Source organism: Phoxinus phoxinus (assembly GCF_949152265.1).
Source record: "Phoxinus phoxinus genome assembly, chromosome: 19".
Classification (NCBI taxonomy): Eukaryota; Metazoa; Chordata; class Actinopteri; order Cypriniformes; family Leuciscidae; genus Phoxinus; species Phoxinus phoxinus.
In genome coordinates this window covers 23,650,286-23,674,496 of record NC_136894.1, presented here as the reverse complement: position 1 = coordinate 23,674,496, position 24,211 = coordinate 23,650,286, and the positions used below count along the sequence as shown (strand labels likewise).

General features: G+C 37.5%; 2 protein-coding genes across 3 annotated transcripts; one reads left to right on the top strand and one right to left on the bottom strand.

The window, feature by feature from the left end:
- The first annotated feature begins 275 nt into the window (after positions 1 to 275).
- On the top strand, positions 276 to 14,813 carry LOC306986697 (uncharacterized protein). Of its 2 annotated transcripts, none has more exons than XM_079590184.1 (5): positions 276 to 541; positions 4,319 to 4,447; positions 4,662 to 4,976; positions 5,051 to 5,353; positions 5,463 to 14,813. In XM_079590184.1, the coding sequence occupies exons 2-5, from the start codon at positions 4,364 to 4,366 to the stop codon at positions 14,586 to 14,588; spliced, it is 9,828 nt and encodes a 3,275-aa protein (XP_079446310.1). In that variant the 5' UTR covers positions 276 to 541; positions 4,319 to 4,363; the 3' UTR covers positions 14,589 to 14,813. The 2 variants fall into 2 exon arrangements, with proteins under 2 accessions (XP_079446310.1, XP_079446309.1); XM_079590183.1 differs by having other exon boundaries at positions 313 to 541; positions 4,319 to 4,561.
- A 474-nt stretch (positions 14,814 to 15,287) lies between these two features.
- On the bottom strand, positions 15,288 to 22,941 carry psmd4a (proteasome 26S subunit ubiquitin receptor, non-ATPase 4a). The gene is made up of 10 exons (XM_079590185.1): positions 22,724 to 22,941; positions 20,097 to 20,237; positions 19,908 to 20,022; positions 19,117 to 19,203; positions 18,934 to 19,002; positions 18,625 to 18,840; positions 17,644 to 17,752; positions 15,981 to 16,112; positions 15,829 to 15,881; positions 15,288 to 15,694 (listed from the first exon to the last, which is right to left on the bottom strand). The coding sequence occupies exons 1-10, from the start codon at positions 22,747 to 22,749 to the stop codon at positions 15,524 to 15,526; spliced, it is 1,119 nt and encodes a 372-aa protein (XP_079446311.1). The 5' UTR covers positions 22,750 to 22,941; the 3' UTR covers positions 15,288 to 15,523.
- Between the last annotated feature and the right edge of the window lie 1,270 nt (positions 22,942 to 24,211).

Below are 24,211 nucleotides of genomic sequence, written 5' to 3'. Positions count from 1 at the left end.
AAGAAATGTTGCCATAGTTTGGTACTTTATTTTATTTACTTTTATTATTAATAAAAATAAGCAGTGTTTTATCATGTTAATAAAAAAATAACCTTTTTTGAAAAGGTAAAGTTTTTCAAACCAACGTAAGAACAAATATTCCAATTTAGAACGTTTTTGAACTAGATTTTAAATTCTCCTTTTTACCAAATATAATTTTGTCCTTGCCCCTTATAATATAATATATTGTGTGGGTGTTTCACTTTTAAACTTTTATGAATATGCACTCCAGTACAACACACAAATTAAATCCCGACAAGTCTCGCACATCACACGGACCTCTTGGTCTTCCGGTCTATTACGGATGTTGTGTTGTTTGGATGGATACACCAGGACCCCACAACAGACCACCACGAGGAACATAAACAGATTAATTCAACACGAAAGATAATATACACGACACGATGATTCAAGTAACGCCCTGAGACTAACGGGCATACTTATAACAGCAAACGACAAATGACCGCGAGCGAGACATGGATTAAACGCGCCGACCGCATCGGTGAGTGCATTAGCCCACTGTGTTTTCGCCCAGTGGCTTTTTAATTATTTTTTTTATTAATTTATTAAGGAATGCAAAAAATGGTTGCCAGAACTGTTTTATCGAGCAGACGGGTTTTTACAGAGCACCCATATAAGTCGTGTTGCATGTAAGTTATATAAACTCAATAAGGTTTAGTTTGCAAATTAGCATACAGCTAAGATTCATGCGCGACCTACAAACAAACTTAGTCGAACTAAACTTACGAATTACTATTTCTACATTGGTAGTATACGCCTTTTGGGAATATTTTACGGTCGACTGTACAAGAAGATGATCACGTTGAATCCACCCTCCCGTGATTGTTTGGCAAGCAATTTAGTTCCGTTCAATAACATTCTTTCTCCTCTTGTGTTTGTCTCAGTGTTTGTTTATCTTTTACGTAAGTAAAATAAACATTTTAACCAATTCAAGTAACTTTAAGTGTAACTATGATTTGCATCAACAAATATATATTTACAATATCATAATTGTCTTTACCTAATTTGATGAATTCATGTATCAGTTTGCACATTGTAAACCCCACAAATATATTCCATTACTAAAAAAACTAAAATAAAATTTTAGTTAAATGTATGGAAACAAAGATGTTACAAAAATGTTGCTTACCATTACCTCTTTACTCTGTGCCATAGAGGTATGTCGACTATGTTGGGGCAGTTTTAGACTTGAAAATGTTGCCATACAAGACAGAGAAGATGCTGGCATGGAGATTAAAATGAAATAAATGAAAGGAGAGTTTTATAACTTTATGAAGCAGTCAAGATGGTCATCTGCATTTGCCAAAATGTAATGTCTTGGTTAAGCAGTGTTCTCTATTGTCTGACACTTAAAAGGGTAATGAAACCCTAAAACAGTAGCACTCATTATGTTTATTAAAGGGAACCTATTATGCAAAATTCACTTTTACATGGTGTTTGCTGTTTGTACATATAAATGTGTGTTGGCAGTGTGTGTACACAACCACCCTATCATGATAAAACTCCAACCAGTGTTTTTTTTTTTTTTATCCCCATAAATCATAAGCACTGTCTCAGAACGAGCTGTTCTCAGAATCAATGCAATGTGACATAGAATTGCACAAGCCCCGCCCACGACTGTTGATTGACACTGCAGTTTGAGCATAGACCCGCCCTGAGTGAGCTGGACACAGTCCGCCATTGTTTCGACGCTGGAGCAGCTGTAGAATGTCTCCGAAAGCGATTGAGGTGTTTTGTTTTTTGGATGTTAGAATAAACATAGCAGTCTTCATTTACTCTCGTTGTTACTCGAGGATTGATCAGTACAACTGCGCTCGTGATCCAGCTTACAGTCTCCAGAGCTACAGGACTAACGTTACTGATCACGGCAGAAATTAAAGTGAGCGAGCACTTTATGAGAGCTCAAGCTCATCGAGTCGTTTTACAGACCAGTTTACCAGTTTATAAAGCACCCACTGAAAAGGTGTGTAGATATATTTGTTTACTGTTAGTTGTAACGAGTGTTTTGTGTACTTTGCTGTGTAACGTTATGTTCTTGAAAGGGAGAGAGAGAGTTTATGGATAAGACTTAATGCGCACTTCTTATACTGTGTTTATTCTTACAGTGATTTTCTGCATTAAAACTAACGCTTCATCTTTTGTGTGATGTACAATAAACTGAATTGAACTCATCAGTATATTTTGGTCATCATTCAGACGGGGTCTACTACAGCAGGCTTGTATAGTGGAGTAGATGGCATATAAGTTATAAACGTAATTAAAATAAACATACCTGTTCTGTCTCTATTCAGCATATATTCTCTAGCTCTGTGGGCATTATTGTCTGACTCGAACACCATTACTGTGAGTTTCTGTTTTGATAGTATCATCTTTCTGTGAGATGAGATTGTCCTGGCTCTGAGTGCAAGCTGGTTAGGCTCCGCCCCCTGTGCGTGGAACCGCATCTTCACGCGAAAACTTCACATACACACTCTGGGGACATCAGAGACTTATTTTACATCTTGTGGCATGATAGGTGCCCTTTAAAGGGGAATTTTTATTTTTAACTATTTCGTTCCAAAAACCTTTGAAGCTTTTTTAAAACTTCTGGTTTAAAAAGCAAAGTTGAACCAACATCACGAAAAGTGAAATACATGTGTTAATTTGGAGTGATGATTGGCTGCCGAGGCTGGAGAGTACACTTCTCATTAGTTTCTCTATATTATTTATGAGAATAAACTCTTTTAATCCAATCAATGAATGTGCTGCATTACACATAAGATCGCATTACAATGCCACACAAGATTGGTTCGCCACTGTTCGTTCACCTCTCTGCCTGTTCATTTTAAAGCGGTTTACCGCCATACCGTGGGAATTTTTTTATTTTCAACCGTGGTAAGAAAAAATCCATACCGTCCCATCAGTCGCACAGGAAGGAATAGTTTTTAAGATATTTGTACATTAATTGATACTTGGAACGTTATTGCTAATGTTTATTTTTCGGGCTAATGTTTATTTTTCGGGCAGGAATCAGGATATGTCTTTAAATCCATACACAGTCAGCATAATTTCTCTGAATAAGTATTATTTCCTGAAGTCTTTTTGTTGACCAACATCCACTTCAGACTCTTGTTTTTTTACTTGGAGAAAAGAACAATCTTACATATCACATAACCAGCACTTGATTCGTCCTGGTTAACTACTTCACTAAAATGTGCCGACACTGTTTTTCTTTCCTTCCTTTTGTTTTGTTTTTAATTCTCCTTTTTGATATTTGTGTAGGATCTGTTTTGTCTCCATTACTGCTTAAACAAGATTAAATAATCTTTAATATTTCCAACGTAATTTTTAGTTAAGGATGTTAAGCAATTTTTCGTCGTTTTTTTCCCCTTTGTGTTTTATATACTGTCCACTAAGGTGCTCTGTTTTCCTTGATTGGTTTTCCCTGAAAATATAAGCTATGCATTGGTGTTGAAAACAAAAGTAAAAGAGTGAGCAAGTTCTTTGTGTTTTGCTGTGAAATGACAGTTAGGCCTACATGTCTTTATTAAAATCAACACGTTAGTGATTTCTCTCTTATCCACCCGATTTGGAATGTTATTTTTTATTACTTTGCCAGTTTGCCCACCCTAGCCGCGTATTATTTGCGGAAATAACTGCATCACTAATTCACACATTTTTTTCGATTTAATGATGTTTTTTCATATGGTTATATTTGTTAAAATACATAAACTGTTTTTTTTTATACTCCTATTTTAATATGCATTTGCCTGTATGATGAGTGTATTGTAGGTCTGTGTTTTCTCCCTACCCTTTCCCACAGCTTTACATGCTTCTTTTTTGTCTTTTTACAAATCTAATGTGTGAACAAGCAGTGCTAAACCATGGGTGTTTCATGAGAATATAGTTATATATCATAATTAGAATTAAATAGAATTTATTTTTAAATATAAAAATTTAGTAAAATCTGCAAATAATACTCATTTTGGTAGTAAAAGTTTTTTTAAAATCTAAAAACATTCTCAGATAAGAAAGTCACAACAGACACAAAACAAAAGAAAGAATATAAGTAAATGCAGTAGAAAATACAATAGTGGGACGAAATGGAACGAATATGAATTAGGCTAAGTCTGCTATGTTTGTTGTTTAACACTATATATCATGTTTTGCCCTGTTCGTTTTCTGAAAATGTTTTTATTTGTTTTTTTGCTAAAATTCTGCAATTTAATTAATTTTAAACTGATTCTAATTTCTAATTGTAAACTATTTCCCCTTACAGGCATTTTATGAGAGTATTTTAAATCCGATCAACCCTTTGGGTACCATGGACGGCAGATTACCACCATGGAATAAACATGGAAGCCATAACAGCAGGGTTCCCTATAATATAGCAGGGGAACGTCAGGAGGTAGGTTACAATAACTATATATCTATACATTATGATAAAGTAATGGCTGAGGGGAATTACGGAGAAAGAACGGAAGAGTTCTCCCACAGTACCTGGCTCCAAACACAGCCAAAGGTTAGTGATATATAAATTGTGAGGCTGAATAGCAACATTATTAGGTTGCACCCAGCTCCTCACTTCTAAACTAAATATCTGTTTTGCCCCTTTTTTTTAGGATAATGACTTGATAGAAGACCGCTCTGCTGCTGGAGAACCCATTTCATCGCTGTCATCTTGTATGAGTGGTGCATTTAAGGCTTTGTTACCTGAATACCATGGAACTTCCTCAGAAATGACAACAAGCTCTGTTAAATATTCGTATTCTCCCAATAATAATCCTCTCGTTAAACCTGGTACTGCAGTGGACGAAAAGATAGTAGTGGAGAGAAGGGAAAAAAGCGATTTTCTGAAAGACCCTCTGTGTGAATCATCAACTAGTGTGACACGCATGCTTCCACCCAGATGTGCCCAATATGTGCCTCAAGAAAAGGTATGTGACCTCTACAGCGCAGACCCAAAATAAATGGTATTTCTCCATTGTCACCTCCATTATTTTTTTCACAGGACCGAGAGGTGGCCCAAGGAAACTGTAATTGGACATCAGTGATCAAAGATGCTCTAGAGATGAGTAATGGAATGGAAATGGAACAGACTTTATCCATGGATGTGTGTGGCCCCTTAATTGACTTAAATCCTGTATATAAAGGACCTGAAACTGAGGCAAAATTTACATTAATGGACCACTATAAGATAGCAGGATCCAAACTAAATGAGAAGGAGGATGGTCAAGGAGTGAAAGGAGAACCAGATTCCTTTATTTCAATGTTGTCAGATGGCATCAGTAACAAGAAAGATGTTCTGGAAATGGTAAGAGCTGATATAAAAAATCTTTTTGAATGTAGATTTTATAAAACAGCATGCAAGCAATCAAAGAACAAATAGTCTATTTATTGTCTCATATTTCATCTATTTGCAGGGGCAAAATGATGAACCAAGCTTATTAGTTGTTGGAACACCTCTAGGGAAAGAGGAACTTGGAATGACTGGAATCAGAGAAAATGAGCCAGGGTTTTTACCAGGATTTAATAGGAGTTCATACACTCCTTTTTCTTCATCAGAAGGTTTTATGAAAAGTGAAGAGTTCCTAAGTATTCCTTCGGTCAAGCAGTCTGTTGAAGACATCCTCCAGGGAACAACACAAGGACCTAAGTCGTGCAAAGATGTCAGTCCTAGAAAAACTGCGGGCACAAATATTTGCTTCAAACATGCAACAGTAAACAAAACTGTTCTTGAAGGTTCTTCTGTATATGGTCTTCATCATCTTGATCTTCAAAAGGACTGTCACCAAGCAGAGGTTACAGATGGAAACGCTTCGGTTAACTCCCATGATCATTCCTTACAGCATGATGTGCAAGACAAGAGGGTAAACGCAAGCAATCTGCATGCCTCTGAGACTACATTAATAGGGCAAAGTGCTGCATGTCTTCCTCAGTACTTCGGCAGTAAACTAAAAAACCAAGATCACGATCTTGTACTCTCTCCAGCCTCAGTGGGCAGTCAAAATACAGCTGTGGTCGAATGTGAAAACTCAAAACGGCAGATTCCAACAGAAGATGGGACCTCAGAGAACAGCATGTCTGTACCAGGAAAATTTCTAACTGTTTTTCAAAAGACACCAGTTAACACAAAAAATGCTGAAGTTCAGAACTTTTCTTCAGATTATAAATGTAAGGATTCTCAGATAGAACCAGAGGAAAGTGGCAAATTAAATCCAAGTACAGTTCTTCTGCCTTGTGATGAAAAGGTAAAAAACTCTGTAAAAAATGAAAGGACATTTCTCAACATTACTTCAGAAAGCAGTATTCCTCCACCTACTGAGAATGTTCATGCAGCTCCACCTTCTCCCACGTCAAGGATCGAGTGCTCCTCTCAGCCTAACCTACAGAAAGCATTGCAAAAGCATAAGAAAGCAAGAAAAAGAAAAAAATCTGAACTTGAGGAATTAAATCGACCAATACACAAATCTAATAAAAGAGATGATTGTATTGTGTATAGATCAGTAATTTCGGACAATGCTGACAAACCAGAAACAAGTGAATGTGAAGACACTAATCAAAACTTTTCATTGAATAATGACAGTACTGCACTGAAAGAGGAGGACTTAATTGCAAATAGTGATGTAAACCCAACTTCATCTAGAAGAAAATCACAACTGCGGATGACACAACTTGAGCTAATGGCAGATACAGCAGAGACCTCACAAAAACCAGATCATTACTGCTCTGAAACCTCTCAGGTAAAAGCACCATCAACCGCTATGATCGACAGTAAGGCTGTTTCTAGAAGGAAACTGAAGAACAAAACAAGGTTACGTTTAAAAGCAAAAAAATCTGCTAGATTTAGCAATCAGTGTTTGTCTCAAGGCACTGTCTTGTCCTCAGAAGGGGGCTGTACATCACATTTTCAGGTCAGTGACGCCACCCTGGTAAAAGAAGTCGGTAACTCAGCAATAATCCAACAGGCCACCTCTAGATTAGAGTCCAGTATTGCTGAGTGCAGTCCAGAAAAATCTACAAAAAAGAAAACTTTGCAAACAAAAAAATATGCTCTGCAAACACTACAAAGCAAAGGCGATCCACATGACGAACCCAAAACATTTACAGAAGTTGAGGCAGATTTAATGGACTTCAGGAAGCACCAGAAGGTGAGAAGACATGGTATAAAAGCTTCTAAAGGCAAAAATGATGAGCATGGAACTAGTCTGCTTAATAGTCAGTCTGTGAGTCAAGCAGATTCTGTTTCAACCTCAGTGACTGAATCTGCAAACATTTTAAGCCCTGAGAAAAACCCAAAGAAATCAAAGCAAAAGAAAAGAGCAGATATCAACAAGGCAACACAATCCCAACAAGAGGATATTCCCTTACCATCATCAAAATCTAAGGAACACATGGTGATTTCCAAAACAAAGACTGTAAATAAGGCTACTAGAACAGATGACTGTGACACTACTATTTTGGACATACAACCTTCTATAGCCACTCTGAAGCAAATAGATTCTGTTCCAACTGCGGGAACTGAAGTTGAGTCTCCAGTTGTACTCAGCACGCAAAGGAAGTCACTGAAAAAGAAATTGTCAGATATTAAATGTAAAGCAGTACATATACCTACAGTTGACCAAACAACAGCTCAACAAAGTGTTTTGAATCCACTCTCAGAATCTGATGCCAGCATTGTGCAACCAACTATAAGAAGGTTCAGTCCAAGAAAAACATTTGACACAATTTGTTCTCATAACACAGTCAGTGAGAGCTGTGAAAATGTTCATTTGAATCAATCAATTTATTCTGTTGATTCTATGTCTTCTACAGTAACTGATATTTCAGGTGTCAGCCAAAAGAAAACCGAAAAGACATCACGTAAAAGGAGAAAGACAAAAAATACATTTATGGAGGCACAAACATCCATTACTAGCCAAAAGGAAGATGTTACTGTACTGCCTTCAGAAGATTTTGCATCTATTGTGGTTTCGAATCCAGAAAAGACTGTGAACGTTAAAAGTCCCTCTGGAAACAAAACAACTGACAACCACTTAAATGATAATTTGATTGAAGACACATCTTTATTTGCATTTGTGACACAAGAAAATTCTATTTCACCTTCTAAGATTGACTCTTCAAGCTGTTTTAGACAAACCAAAACACTGAAAAAGCCAAGAAAAAAATGTGTAACCAAAATAAAAACCGAGGCAGAAGAAATACTCAATGTAAACCAGCATGAAGATTTTGTTGCAATAACCTCAAAATCTAGTGCAGACATAGTGGCCTCCAGTTCACAGATGACATTAAAAGAAAAAATACTTGTGGAAAATGCAATTGCAGAGAAAGTGAAGGACAACCATGCAACTGCTCTTTTCGTCATGCAGACTTCTACAGCCACTTTGCAGCACACTGAATGTGTTTCAACTTCATTTGCTCACAGCACACCAAAAAAATCTAAGAACATGTCTGACATTAAAGGTGAAGAAGTACATATACCTGAAGTTGACCAATCAATGCAACAAGAACTCCATCCTTTTGATTCCGCGTCAGCTACAGAAATGGATAATTCAGATTTAAAGATGATAAAAATGAAGACGAAAAGACAGAGTAAAAATGTCACTAAACGCAAAACACAAGTTAACCAAGCAATCAGCAAAATTGGAGAACAGTCTTTTTCAGCAACTGTGCGGCAAGAATATTCAGTTTCTAACAGAAACACAAATTCAAGGTCAGAAGAATTGAAAAAGAAACGTATGAAAAAGACGACATCAACACTAAAAGTCAGGAATGTTCAACCAGAGGACCATGCTGAACATGATACGGTTTTGTCAGCACTTTTGCCTCCACCAATATCTCTGGGTAAGGATGCAACACAAGTAGACCCTTGCATAAAAACAGACATTTTTAATGAATCAGCTGAAAGTCATGTTGAAAACCAGGTTTTCACTGATGTTGCATGCTCTCAGAGCTCGCTGAGGAAGGCAAAGAAAACACAAGTGAAGCAATTGCTAGTGCAAAAAGAAGATAATGAACAAAGCAATATTCAAGAGCTGGCTCACAGAGAGGATGACGCACCATCTGTTGTGCGTGAGGTAGCCTTTGAGAATTTTGAAACATTAGAAGCAGACAGCTGTGACCAGCAGAAGAAGAAGAAAGCCAAAAACTCCAAGCAAATTGCAGAAACGCATGACTTTGCTAATGTTTCTTTGTCTCAAGAGAAAAACACTGGATCAGATGAGGCAGGAGTCATGGTCACCTTTACACAGATCCAAGATTTCTGTAAACTACATGATGGTCAGACTGTAGAACCACAACCTGAAAAAGAAGAGGAAGGGAGTAGAATTAAAGATCTCAAAACCACAAAAACCCCTAAAACAAAAAGTAGAAAAGCTGGGCGAAAGAAGAAGATAGCAGGCCTGTTAACTCAAACGGTTAAAGACGAGGAACATAAAGATATATCTTATGATAACAGAATTACCTGTGATTTTCAAAACAACGCACAAATTCCAATTTCTGATAGCTCACAGAGGACAGCAGTTATTCCAGAAGAACCAGTAATGAAATCAAGAATATCAACCCGCACACAAAAAACAAACTCTGGTCCATTTGTTCAAAATGTGTCAACCCAGGGCTCTTTAGACATCATTGAGTGTCCTACGAGGCTTGGAGAGACTCTTTCTGGTTCCATGCAGCCTGCTGATTGGGAAGGTCAGCACACTGTTGAGCAAAAGTCACCAAGACGTGGAAGACCACCCTCAAATAAAAGTAAGAAACAGAAGTTATCTACAGCACAATTAGAAGATAACACCAATCCAACTGTCCATGGCTCAGATTTCTCTTCATGCCAGGACAGCACAGAGACTCTATCCAGTTCCATGCAACCTGCTGATTGTGAAGGCCAGTCCACTGTTAAGCAAAAGTCACCAAGACGAGGAAGACCACCCTCAATAAAAAGTAAAAAACAGAAGTTATCTACAGCACATTTAGAAGATGACACCTCTCCATCTGTCCAGATCTTAGATCTCCCTTCATATCAGGAAAGCACAGAGACGCTTTCCAATTCCATGCAACATGCTGATTGTGAAGGCCAGCACACTGTTAAGCAAAAGTCACCAAGACGAGGAAGACCACCCTCAATAAAAAGTAAAAAACAGAAGTTCTCTACAGCACATTTAGAAGATAACACCACTCCATCTGTCCAGTTCTCAGATCTCTCTTCATGTCCGGACAGCACAGATACTCTTTCCAGTTCCATGCAACCTGATGATGGTGAAGGCCAGTACACTGTTAAGCAAAAGTCACCAAGACGAGGAAGACCACCGTCAATAAAAAGCAAGAAACAAAAGTTATCTATAGCATATTTAGAAGATAACACCTCTCCATCTGTCCAGATCTTAGATCCCTCGTCATGTCAGGACACCACAGAGACTCTTTCCAGTTCTATGCAACCTGCAGATTGTGAAGGCCAGCACACTGTTAAGCAAAAGTCACCAAGACGAGGAAGACCACCCTCAATAAAAAGGAAGAAACAGAAGTTATCTATAGCATATTTAGAGAATAACACCTCTCCATCTGTCCAGATGTTAGACCCTTCTTCATGTCAGGACACCACAGAGACTCTTTCCAGTTCCATGCAACCTGATGATTGTGAAGGGCAGTACACTAAGCGAAGGTCACCAAGACGAGGAAAACCATCCTCAATTAAAAATAAAAAACCGACGTTATCTATAGCACATTTAGAATATAACACCTCTCCATCTGTCCAGTTCTCAGATCTCTCTTCATATCAGGACAGCACAGAGTCTCTTTCCAGCTCCATGCATCCTGATGATTGTGAAGGCCAGTACACTAAGCGAAGGTCACCAAGACAAGGAAGACCATCCTCAATTAAAAACAAGAAACAGAAGTTATCTATAGCACATTTAGAAGATAACACCTCTCCAGCTGTCCTGATCTCGGACCTATCTTCATGTCAGGACAGCACAGAAAATATTGTCAAAGCAGCTGCAAGTCCAGTGAAGCAGAAAGTCCAACCCTTTAAAAAGAGGAAGGTAGTTGAAGTGGATAATGTAACTGTTACCAAACAATTGGGGACTGATCCCTCAGAATCCATTCAGAGTGTTACTGATGACTTGTCACACAACATCCCTGCACCTAAGCATAAAAAAGGGAAGAACATTAAAAGACTTAAGTTAAGCTTGGGAGTATCCAGCAGAACATCTGAACCTTCAGTCAAAGGTTTTCAAAAAGCAGATATACATTCCATCCCTCAAAACTCCACAAACGATTTCAATGAGGAAGGGAAATCATCTTTGCCTATGCCTAGGACAGCAAATAAATGGAAACTCTGTGAAAAAACTGCTATACAAGATGATGTCCTGGCAGATATAAAGATTGAGAGTAAGCCAACAGTTAAAGTAGTGAAAGGCGCGAAACGTGGTCGGAAGAGACGAAAGCTTATAGAACCACGCCTTGATCTTGTAACTGATCATGAAGAGCTTCAAAGATTAACAACAAAAAACAAAAATGACAAAAGACAAGATTGTTCTGAACCAGCCAAAAGTTTACTGACAACGTTTAGTATAACTAATGAATGTGCCACTGAAGACCAGAATTGTACAGTCACATCGGAGAACAATGATGAGGAGAAAACTTCCACTCAAATGTCCACTTCCTCTCACCTATCCTCCAATTTAATGAAAGCAGTCAAGAAGTACAAAGAACACGATGCTGAACCAAATGGTAACCATTCATTTGTGGTTATTGATAATACAGGACTCTCTGGGGGAGTCTCTAGTGGAATTTGCAACTTAATTTCTAGCAATGTGGTCAAAGAGGAGTCAGAACACATTTGTCTGGATACAAAAATGAAACCCCACATTGAGCTGAAATGTACTCCAGATGGACAAAGTGTGGAAATGTCAGGAGAAAAAATACTTGACAACTTGTCTGAAATAGAAAACATACTTCAAACATCTACAGAACATAAAGTGGATGGCTTCACACAGGATAGTGAGGAATGTGTTGTAATGCCAAACAAGGTGTCTAATAAGAAAACAATGAGATCCAAGCCTAAAGAAATAATGAAGAAACCTCTCACATGCAAATACTGTGGTGTTTCCTTCCGGCACATTACAGCATACGCCATTCATCAACGCATTCATACAGGTGACAAACCCTACAAATGCAAGATCTGTGGAAAAACCTTTGCTCAACTGTCTAAACTCAAGTCTCACCATAATGTACATAAACAGGATACCTCTTTCCCTTGTCCTTGCTGTAGCCAAAAATTCTTGCAGAAAGAACATTTGCTATGTCATTTTAAAGTCCACCTGCATGAATCAAAAACAAACGCTGAACCACACAAGGTCATTAAGAACAAGAAAAATACTTTATCAGATGTGTGTTCAGAGACCTCAAACAATTACAGGTGCCTTATTTGCAAGAAAAACTTTGTAAGCCACGTCAAATTGCAGAATCACATGCAATCACATGAAGTTGAGAAGCCCTTGACTTGTAAGGACTGTGGGAAGAAGTTCTGGAAACCGTCAAGCCTCACATCTCATGAAAAAAGCCACTGGCCTGTTAAACCATATGCATGTTCAATTTGTGGAAAAGGCTTTAACCAGCTGAAGGCCCTAAAAAAACATTCTCAAAACCACGCCGGTGAGACCCCTTTCTCCTGCTTTCACTGCGGTCATGCATTCAGTGCCCTGTCTACACTTAGGATGCACCAGGCATCCAAAACTTGCATCGCAAGGAAGAATGATGGGGCAAGTGGTAACATTGAGGGTTTTATTGTAAGTCAAGGAGTTGATGGTCAAGTGAACACACCAGTATTCTTCAAGTGCCAAATATGCAAACAGCTTTTCAGGAAATGGTGCCAATACACTCTTCACCTTCAAACACATACCAGCTCTCCCCCATACATTTGTTTTTCTTGTGGACAGTGTTATGAGAAGGATTCAGATATGAATGTTCATTGTGAGGTTTGTTGCCAGTCAAGTGGGGAGGAGCAGATTTGTGGTGCATCAATCTCTGAAATCATGCAAGGTGTTATCCAAACCTACCCTTTAAAGTGTACCTCATCTCAGACTCTACCAAGTACAGGATTTCAGCTGAATTCCCAAATGCCGACAAGCTCAAAACAACTCCTAGAACTGCCTCAATCGATAGATGTGGAACATACACAAACAAAAGAGACAGATCTTTCTGAAATTCCTAAAATGTATTCTACCCAGTCACCCATCAAGCTCCCAATTGCCCAATCTCCCACTCATTCTGATTTTAGATGTACTTCCACAAGTAGCTCTCTAGAATGCATTGAAATCACTCCGAGTCTTTGGAAATTCAAGTGTTCACGTTGTGGTCAGCGATTCGAGCAGTACAGAACTTTGAGTGCTCATCTGCAAATGCATGCTCCTGGTTTCAGATATACCTGTGCACATTGTGGACAGTTCTTTGAAAGGTGGAGTAAATTGTGGCTACATCAGCGACGTCATCGTCTAAAAAGCCGTTGCTACTCTTGTAATCAGTGCAATCTGCAGTTTCGCTTCTTTAGCTCCTTTAAAGAACATATGATTGACCATGCTGGGCAGAGAGCGTATGCTTGTTCGCTCTGTCCCAGAACCTTCATTCAGGAGCCAAGCTTACATGCTCACCAATGTGAGTCTCATAAACAACTTTGTAAAAGTCTCAAATGTGATGTCTGTTCTAAGACTTTCAGTAGTTTAACAAACTTAATCAAGCACAGTCTTCTGCACAATGGTTCTACCTCTCATATTTGTCTCCCTTGCAATCTCTCATTCACAAATACAAGAGTCTTAAAGGAACACTTGAAAACGCACACCACATACCATGGTCCGGCCCTTCCTGATATTCCTTCAAAGCCCCTCGATTTTCCTCACAAATGCAAGAGATGTAAAGCTAGCTTTTCAACGGGGGATTTGCTCTACGCTCATCAGATACGGCATTCCAGAGATGCAAAGAGTCATGTCCATCCAGCAGTACCTACCTCAAAATTGTCAGATTCTTGTTGTAGTCAGACACCATCTACCCTATCCTCCACTCGAAGGAATCATATATCAAACCTCAAACTTGATGGCATACCCAATGATGAAAGTCTGTATGTTTATTCCCACCCTGACAAGTTATATGTGCCCTTTAGTCGCAGAGTACAGATTCCAGTCATTAATTTGGACCCTGATGAACATGAGGTCTCAAACTCTCAGAATACCAGTCCTGAACTTCCAAACAGTGAAATCACTGCTCAGTCTGACAGCACACATCTACCTCAGGCCACAGCAGATCAGGAAACCACCAACCTAAATTCAAGTGAAAGCGCAAAAGAGGCTAATGGTAAACATAATTACAGCATCACGAATCAGAGAAGAACTAGATTTGTGGAGACAAGTGTTGATATGGAGGTAGAAGCGACTACTCAAGTTGAGTCAGAGGAGAGATTTGAATGTGCAGACTGCACTGAAAAACTAAGCAGCGTGGTGAGCCTTTATGAACATTACATACTTCATGCAATGGGAGATACATATGTACAAGTACATTGAAATATTGGAAGGTAGATGGTTTCCCAAGTGTTGACACTATTATATTTTTTACACTGTTTTTGCATGTTTGAAGCAAATATTGGCTAAATGTTTATTTTGTATTTTAGTTGATTACTATACTTCTTTCCTGGAACATGCTCTTTGAGCCCTCAGGTTCATATAGTTTAACCCGTTGTAGCCCACTAGCCATGTGTCACTATGCCTTATCTCAAATCTTCTCTGTACTGCCCATTTATTGTCTTGATTTCTTCATTTGTGCCTTCAGTGAGAGGTTTGGTTCTATAAAGGATCTGTAAATAGCTATACATAAAACTTCATAAATACACAACCTGCTAGTTCTCCCCATCAAAATCTCATAACTACACGGTTTCAATTGAAATTTTGTAATTATGAGAGGTGGTTAAATATAGGTTAACCTAGAGCATTTATATATGACCTTCTGGATGGGACAAAAATGTATATTGTAAATAATGTGTAGAACATTTGAATATTTCTATATGCTTGTCATTGTAGTCAGGTTTTTTTTAATAAAACATACTACTTGTCATGTGTAATATTTTCATTATATTGTCAAAACAAATGACTGACAAGCCAAGGTAAAACATGTTTCTTAGCAAAATAAGGGCCTGTAAGGCTTCTGGTCAGATGTCATTTTAATGGCAATAGAAAAAAGAAAACCATTCAGATTACATGTCTTGCATGGGATTATCAAATATTGAATCAATTGTGCCAAAGCAAAAAGGGAAAAAAGCAAGCCATGTGTGAATTTTTGAGGTACCACACAACATTGCAGTAATTTGGTTATGTCTGATATCAACTCATCTAAAACTGCTTTTATAAAGACTTCTGCTGGCCACTTAAATTCAATTCATTTCTGCATTTCACATTTCAAATGGCTTGTACAGCAAACACAATCAGTCACAGAACACTTGAATTTATTTCTTCTTCTCATCGTCTTTTTTCCCCTCTTGTTTGTTACCACTCTGAGAGGCCAGGGAGCCCATAGCATTGCGGATGGCCTCATTGTTGGGGTCAACACCAGGTAGATTCTCCAGGACACTTTGGAGGAATTCTGGGTCCTGCATTACATCATAATCATCCTCTTCCTGTAGAATCAGTTAAAAAAGTGCACGTCACCAGGGGTTCCTGCTCAATTTGAAACTAAAATGTTAAAAAATGAAGTTATATTTTTTAGAATACTGAAACTGTGATGAGCCCAGCAGACAATATTTTGAATTACCTTAGATTCCGCAGTGTCCATTGGAGCTCCCGTATCCATTGATTCTCCAAATTCTGACATAAGAGGGATAATGAGCAGCAATATTATACATCCTATGTCAAGCACACAAAGTATGTTCTAAGATGAATAAGGTACAAGAGGGCGACACAAACCTCCACCTGCCAGGGACATCTGCATGGCATAGGCTATCTGCTCCTCCTCTGTCATGCTGCTGAAGTCTGGCAGTGCTGCCACAGCACTCTCAGGCTGAGAGACAGACATCTTCAGGAGAGCTTCCTCTGATTCTGGGGGAGAGAACAAACAGCACTGTCTGCAACGGGAATCGACTTTAAGGTAAAAGGAATAGGCCGCACAAATTAGTCAATAACTGATTCAGCATTTTAAAAAAAAGAAGATTATTCAGGACTGTGTTAGTGATATGAAAGACAGAACAGAAACATTTTTTTGTTGTTGATTTCATATGGTAAAATATATACTATGATAAAATATTTGTAATTTAAATGATGCAAAGAAAATATAAATAAAAAAAATAGAATGCGTTTTGTGTACCATATGCGGTAACACTTTATATATAACTTAATAAATCATAAACAAGCATTATATAATGCATAACAGGTCATTAGTTATACATTCACAGATATAATGTGCTTGTTTACAGAAGAACTAAATATTACGTGTTGATTTGATTAACAGATCATTATTTAATGTAAATTAAAATGCTTACAAATGTCATTAAACTTTCAATCTATATGATCATGCACTTCTTGAAAATCTATAAATGTCATTAAACATCAGTTCATTTATTACGTTATGCACTTTACTTTTACATTTACGAATGCAAAAAAGTCGCTTGGTAGCTATGAATGATCCGGATGTTTAACAGAAAATTGAACAATATAAGAATGTCACGTCAACTTTCTATTAGGTTTCTTTAACTACTATATACTTATGTAAAAAAAAAGTTTTCTATTGCAAAACACTTGCTGCAATTGAGGTGTTGGTTAAGGTGTGGACAGGGTACAGAGGTCAATTTGATTACTATTAGGGGACACGGTTCAAAATTTTTATATTTCATTGTTTTGGTAAACAAACAAGTTTTTTTTTTTTTTAATTTTTCTCCTGTTGATGTATGATTCGAGGAATATCCCGTTGAGGCAATAAAAATATGTTTTGCACCAAAATTACAAGTATGTGGTGCTATTATGTCTTTAGAAAGCATTTATCTAAACTTAACCCTTTACACAAACATTGTTACAGCAGCTAAAAGACCAATGTCCATAAAGGTACTAAATTATTCTAAATTTATATTATGATGAGTAGTTTCAACTTAAGATTGAGTTCTGCAAAAACATGAACAAATGATTAATGATTTGTAAAAACAACAAACGAAGACCAAATGTATGACCTTTACAGATTGTGGTTGAGTTAATGAATAATATGTTAACATGAATAGTATGCAAAGTGCATACTATGAACTTACATTTGTAAATGTCAAACTATTTATTAGGTAATATGTAAATTGAAGTGTAATGAGATTTGTTAGTATTTTTTTTACATTAAATACTGATCTGATAATTATTACGTAATATTTAATAAGTTCATTAGTAAACATTAACCAGCACATTATCTCAAATTCCTAGCTATGTGAATATATATATATATATATATAAACCAATGATCTGTTAAGCATTGTATAATGTTTATTAATGATGTATTAATAAAAACCTATATAAAGTGTTACCCTTCCAATTATTTGCCCAGAACCACTGTGCCCACCACCATCCTTCAGTATTTCAAACATCCACAGGTGTTTACCGTCAGCGGTTGCGGTGGGAACGCCAGCTTCCACTGCTGATTGGGCGGACGCCCTACGAGCCTCCTCTTCCTGCCTCTGCCTTTGTTCCTCCATAGATACACGCAGCGCCTGTTTATCAAAAGCAACTTGAATAAACATCTCCCCTTTTAATGTCATCAGAATAGATCTCAAGTGAGATTGCCCTAAACAACATTATAGAATTGTTGGCTAATCGGTTAATTCTGGGCCGAGACAGAACATTCAGGGCGAACTTGGCTGAAAACCAAAAACATTCTTATTTAAAAATATATATGTGTAGAATTGTATTAATTTTAGACTTTTTAATTAGTTTTTACCTGAACAACAAACTTAAAGTTTATGTAATAATCCAGAAATAGAATTAGGTCTCTACTCTAGTTTGTTGGTGAAATATAAAAATTTTAACAATGGCTGTAATAAATAAGTTGTTTTCAAGATGTATTCAAACATACATTAAATAATGAATACATCACTGACAGGTTAAGTAAAAATATAATGAATATGTAATACAGTGCATATATTTAGTAAAATGCTGCTCTCTAGAGTCATTTCTTTCTAGCTAACTAATGAGATATAGAGATTGAATGGCTTTCCTGAGGTAAACGTAATGTTATATGGGACATCATGTTTACAAGCTGTTTTATTGACATCTTTCTTTAGTGAAACATTTTGTGATAAAATGTTTCACATTAAAGAAATCAACACTAGCCAGAAATAGACGCTGGAGTCAAAATGCGCCATTGGAGAGGCGCTAATCGAAATAACCGTTTCCGTCATTGATTTCGGCCCTTTAAAACCACTTTGTCGGCCAAAATTTCAGAATAAATGCTTTACTTATAGACGTCTCTGCATTTTAAACGGATGTAAAAGTAGTGTCACCTTTAAAAAAAATGACATTTCACTTTTACGTTTATGGATTCATTCTTCAGTGCAATTATCCCAGAGATGAATTTGTATATTACCAGGGCCAGCTCTGGGTCCGCACTGGGGTCCACTCCAAACTCAAAATCACTTGCACCCAGGCCCATCATGGTACCGCCCTCACCAGCCAGGATGGGAGAAGAGAGCAGGGCATCAGCCAGGCTGGGGCCAGGGGGAACCGTGACCAGATGAGAACCTGTGCCCTCCTTTCCATTCAGAGTGTTCACAAACGCAGTCAGTTTCTCTGTGTTCACCTCCTGAACAGGTTGAGACAAAAGCGAAACATTTAAGTGAGAAATATCTGAAAGATTTGTAAGTGATTAACAGGTAAGAAAGTTTCGAGCAGTCACCTCTTCTCCGAAATTTATCAGATCTACATTGACTTTTTCTTTTTTCAACCGTTTTGCCAACTTCACCAGCTGGAAAAGATTTGAATAAAAAAATGTTTAGAACTTGTATAACCTAAAATAAAGACAGTTTGATCAACATGGAAGATGAAAAGCATTTGTCGTTTATGAATAAAAAAAACATACATCTTTTTCGTTGTCCTCCACTGGGCTGCCCACAAAAGCGACAATCCTCATCTTGTGGTTCTTGCCTTGTCTATGCTTTAGTGCCAACTACATGTAGACATACACAAAAGTAAATGTTAGAGGATTAAAATACTACTTTCATTTTTCAAAGAAAAATTACCAAAACCTGTACGAGTTTCTTTCTTCTGCGGAACACAAAAAGAAACATTTCTGAAGAATTTACAGGAAGTTTTTTCCAAGCAATTACAAAGAATGGAGAATAAGGGTTCAACGTATATAATATTTAATATGTCTTATATATGATGTCAATTATTACATCTGACGTCTATAAGTAAAGCATTTATTCTGAAATTTTGGCTGACGAAATGGTTTTAAAGGGCCGAAATCAATGACGGTTGAGTTATGTTTCATTAGTGCCTCTCCAATGGCGCATTTTTTTGGACTCTCCAGCGTCTATTGCTAGTGTTGATTTCTTTAATATGAAATGTGATTTTATCACAAAACTTTTCACTAAAGAAAGATAGAAATGACTTACTGAAAAGATTTCAATAAAACAGCTTGTAAACATGATGTCTATAAATTGTTTTTTGTTTATCTAACACACACACACAGACACACACACATATATATATATCAATATATTTTAGATAAACAAAAAACTTCTAAAGCTTTCTCAACAGAAGTAATCACTCAAATTAAAAAGTAAGTCATACAGGTTTGAAAAAAAAAAATGAGTAAATGTTAATTTTTTTGGGTCAACTACCCCTTTAAGCATCAACGAATGTACTTACATGTGCCACGCGTATGCCGGTGCAGAAGCAGATTTTTCCCACTGGCTGAACCGCATGGAGCTTTGAGAGTATGCGGCCGGAGTCTGGTGTTAAAGTGGTGAGGACCTCACAATTACTGCACAAAACCAAACCATGTGTTATTACAGGCGAACATCACCACTGCATGAAATAAAACACAGACACACTTACTTGGCCATTGTGATTAGGCCCACATTGTTCTCTGGGTTGCTACGGGTCTTTGAGTGACACACAATGTTGACCGCATCCTGCTGTGCCTGTAACCTGGTGGGCAGAAAGTCTCCATTCCTCATGTACTCACTGTTGTCCACACTGTAAAGACAAATGAAGGCAATCGGCATGTTTCCTATTTAAAACAATCATTGCATTTATGGAAGTGCAATAGTATAAACTGGGTGATGAGAGGCACCCAGACATCCGGTCTGTATCCTTAAATTCAGCATTAAACGCAAGTTTTGAAAGTGTTTTCTTCACTATTGTGCTGTATATCAGAATAAAACAGCTTCTTGAATGAGTAAAAATGCAGGGCGGGACTTGATTTTGTCCATCGGCAGTTGATTGGATAGTTGTGGTTTGCTATTGCTGTGATCTCATGTGAATGTCAGAGAAGAGATGTCAATGCAAGAGGGATGGGATTAAAGATTACGAGGGCACATTTATTATAAATGGCAATAGGGACGTCCCGCGTGACGTCACGCCATTTGGAGCAGCCATCTTGACGGAATAGAAAATGCTAAACTGCCGGTGATACGGCGAAATATTCCTATCATGCCCGAGCGATGCTGTGCAGTTGGATGCGATCAGATACGTGATCATACAAAAGGAATATCTTTGTACCGTATCCCAAAAGAAATAAAACGGAGAAACAAGTGGTTGGTGGCAATAAACAGGTGATTTTGTTTTGTGTTTTCCCCTGTAAACTCAGTTTAAAAATTATTACAGCAAACGTCACTATAATTTGGTGATAAAAATACATTGACCAACTTTTGCGGTGATGATTGAAAAATCCTTCCCCGCTGGCGTCCAAATCAAAGAGTTGCTGACCCATCCGGACTCGTGATACCGATAGCCTGCTAACGTTAAGCTTTTGTATGCTTTTAATGAAGCTCCGGTGTAACGTTAGCGTGATGGGAAGTGAATAAGGTAGCTGTAAATGTCACCGAACTCAATGTCAGGAAGTTTTTCTACACATTTAATGCCTGTAAAAAGAACTTGTGGTGCTTCATATAGATCTGTGGTTCCTAATTCCTTTATCTTCCTCTTGTATCTTTTTGTGATGCTAATAAGTGCGATGACATGACGTAAAGAGTTAGCTGATGGCCGCTGCGCTAATAATAGTGGTGGGGGAAAAATGTATTGATTCTGTTCAATATCGAGATATTTTGCGCACGCAATTATATCAATACTGTAGTGCAAAGTATTGCAATATTTAGGCTAATTATAAAATAATTATAATATTAGTATAATAATAATAATATACTGATAATATATATTACACACCCCTAATAATAGATCCATTGCCACTGAGTAGCTGACGGATGTATTCCGTCAAAATGGCTGACACGCGGCTAGGGGTCACGTGACTGGGAGATCCCTATAAGAATTTCATGGTGACTTTAAATGCCAGCGAAGACTACGTCAATTAGATGAGCCCCTATGGCCAGCTATGAATGTGCCATTCCAGGACCTGCTAGGACAAGTAGTTTCATCATGATTACAGTCATTGGTAAGCCATTCGTCCACTACTGGCTAAACCAACGTCTGCTCTACAACTCTTCCTACATCCTAATGCCGGCATGATGTATTCCGAGCTGGGTGAAAAGGCCTGGTTTCTCCCAAGGTTTTTTCCATTTCTGTCACCCGAAGGAGTTTGGATTCCTTGTCACTGTCGCCTCTGCCTTGCTTAGATGTGGTTTAAAATATTTAGGAATATTATTGATTTGACTACATGACACTATCGGATGAGAACAAAACTTGAATTGAGCTGGATGATGACACTACTGTCTTCTGTAAAGATGCTTTATAACTGATTGATTCGGCTTTATTTCATAATTGACGAATTTCGCAACATCATCAACATTGAACTGAGTACAGCTGAATAACGACACTATTGACTTTTTTAAGAGCTGTTATAGCTGAACTGAACTCATTTAATAATTTATCAAATTTACACGGTTATTTAATTGAACTGAATCAACGCTGAACTGCCTTCAGTATAGTATAAAGCGCTATAAATAAAGGTGACTTGACTGGCTGACATTTGCAAGGAATGAAGCATCAAACACTAGCACATAGTGATCCAATTTTCATTTGCATAACAGCCAGAGTGAGTGAACTAGATCCTAGCAGTAGACAACTGCTTTAGCTAACGTTAAATGACTGTGTATCAAACATAACAAGCAATAGATAACAAGCAAGCTGCCTATCTAGAGAGCATTAGAGGGCGTTGGACCAACAACACATTCAGTATCACTTCATGACAGTTCTAGAAGACTGAATAAGATGCTATCAGACCGAGTTGACAAACAAGTGGTCATTGTTTATGGGTCATAAATGTGTTTGTGTGTTAGTGATCTGTTTCTTTATGATAGATCTAACGTTAGCAGCTACCTGCTGAATAATGACTCAGGAGAATGTCATTCTAACCAGAAAGCGACTATTGAATTATCTTACTTGTTCCCTGTGAGCTCAAAAGTGTGACAGAACGGGAAACCTACGTATTTACAATAAGACGGATGAGTATTAACTATGCAAAAGGCGCATTTATATCTAAAACAACGCGTTTGTTTATTTCTTACCAGACCATAGTACTTTCGAGCCCCATCTTGGAAATCCTCTAGTCCGTTTCCCAAAGTGACGGCATCGCTGATTGGTTTACAGATGTAGGACACTGACGTTATTTGTAACCGCAAAGCTGATTGGTCGACAGCTCCGCCGCAGCTTCTCTTCCCGGTCGCGGCGAAGAAATGTATGTGTAAATGCGTAGCGCCCACATGTGGTCGGAGGTCACGTGTCTGAGAACAGGATCGTTCTCCAAAATTTAAAATGTCCTCACCTTTTTGTTCCAAACTTTACTTCCGCCCCTCCCCAACAACAACAGTGAATTTTAAGGAAAAGGCAAATTGTTAAGGACTAACAGCCTCAATCACTATTCACTTTCATTGTATCTTTTTTCAAAAACAATGAATGTCGACTGAGTCATTTTTCCTAACATCTCTTGTTTTCACAGGAATAAGTCATACAGGTTTGGAACAACGTGAAATTTAATTGCAGATGTAAACCCTAAAACACACACAATGCCTTTAACAGGCTCGAAGAGATCATCTGATAATAAAGCATAACACAGGAAGTTGATCTATTGACATTTTTTCAGTGTTGTTTATTTCATTAATTTGCATACAGCATGAAATGTTACAATATTTTCCACTCCAAAAGTCTCAATATCCTCTGACAGAGAGCTGTAATACATGAATGTCATTGTAAGAGAGAAATATTTTAAATTATTTTTTAAAGCTACTACTTAAGACAATTCTCAGCTTGAGGCAATAAGCATTTTCAGAGCAAACAGCAATTGCACAAGAATCCCAGATCGTAAGTGTACAGTAAAAAACGCATTCACCAACCCAAACAAATTTACACAGCCACCACGTGTCAGAACTTGCATACCTTGTCACATAAAAACGTGTGATAGACACTTTGGAACTTGAGATAAAGAAATAAATTACAAGCAAACATACTAATAAATATGACTTTGTACAGGAATGTTTTTTTGTCCATAAAAATTGTCACAGAAAAAGTTCCAGCAATGTTCCCTTACTCAACTACATATCCATATATCATAATATTTGCATCTTCATCATTAATGTCTCTGCAATCAGGCTGAGTGATTAGCATGCACATTCAAAAATGATGAAAAGAAAAAGTTTTGTTCAGGATTTAGTTTAGTTTGACTTCAATTCTCTCAACAAAACCGAGGCATTAAGAGAAGTTCCTACGCTACACAGTCTATGTAACCTAAATTTCATTAAAGGATAACAGCACAGATGCTATATATTGTTTACAGTAGCTGTTCTGCCAGGTCTGTCTTATTGTGCCCTAAAAAACTGCCATTTTAAAACCAACGCTAAAAAAAAAAGCACACACCAAAAAAAAAACAAAAAAAAAAAACATTAATCCTGCAAGCCGAAATACTGAATTAGGTCTTTTATACATGGTTTATTATTTCTGCCAATGTTAAAAAAGTGATCTGTTGCCTTGTTTGCTTTTGCTTTTTTTTTTTTTTTTTT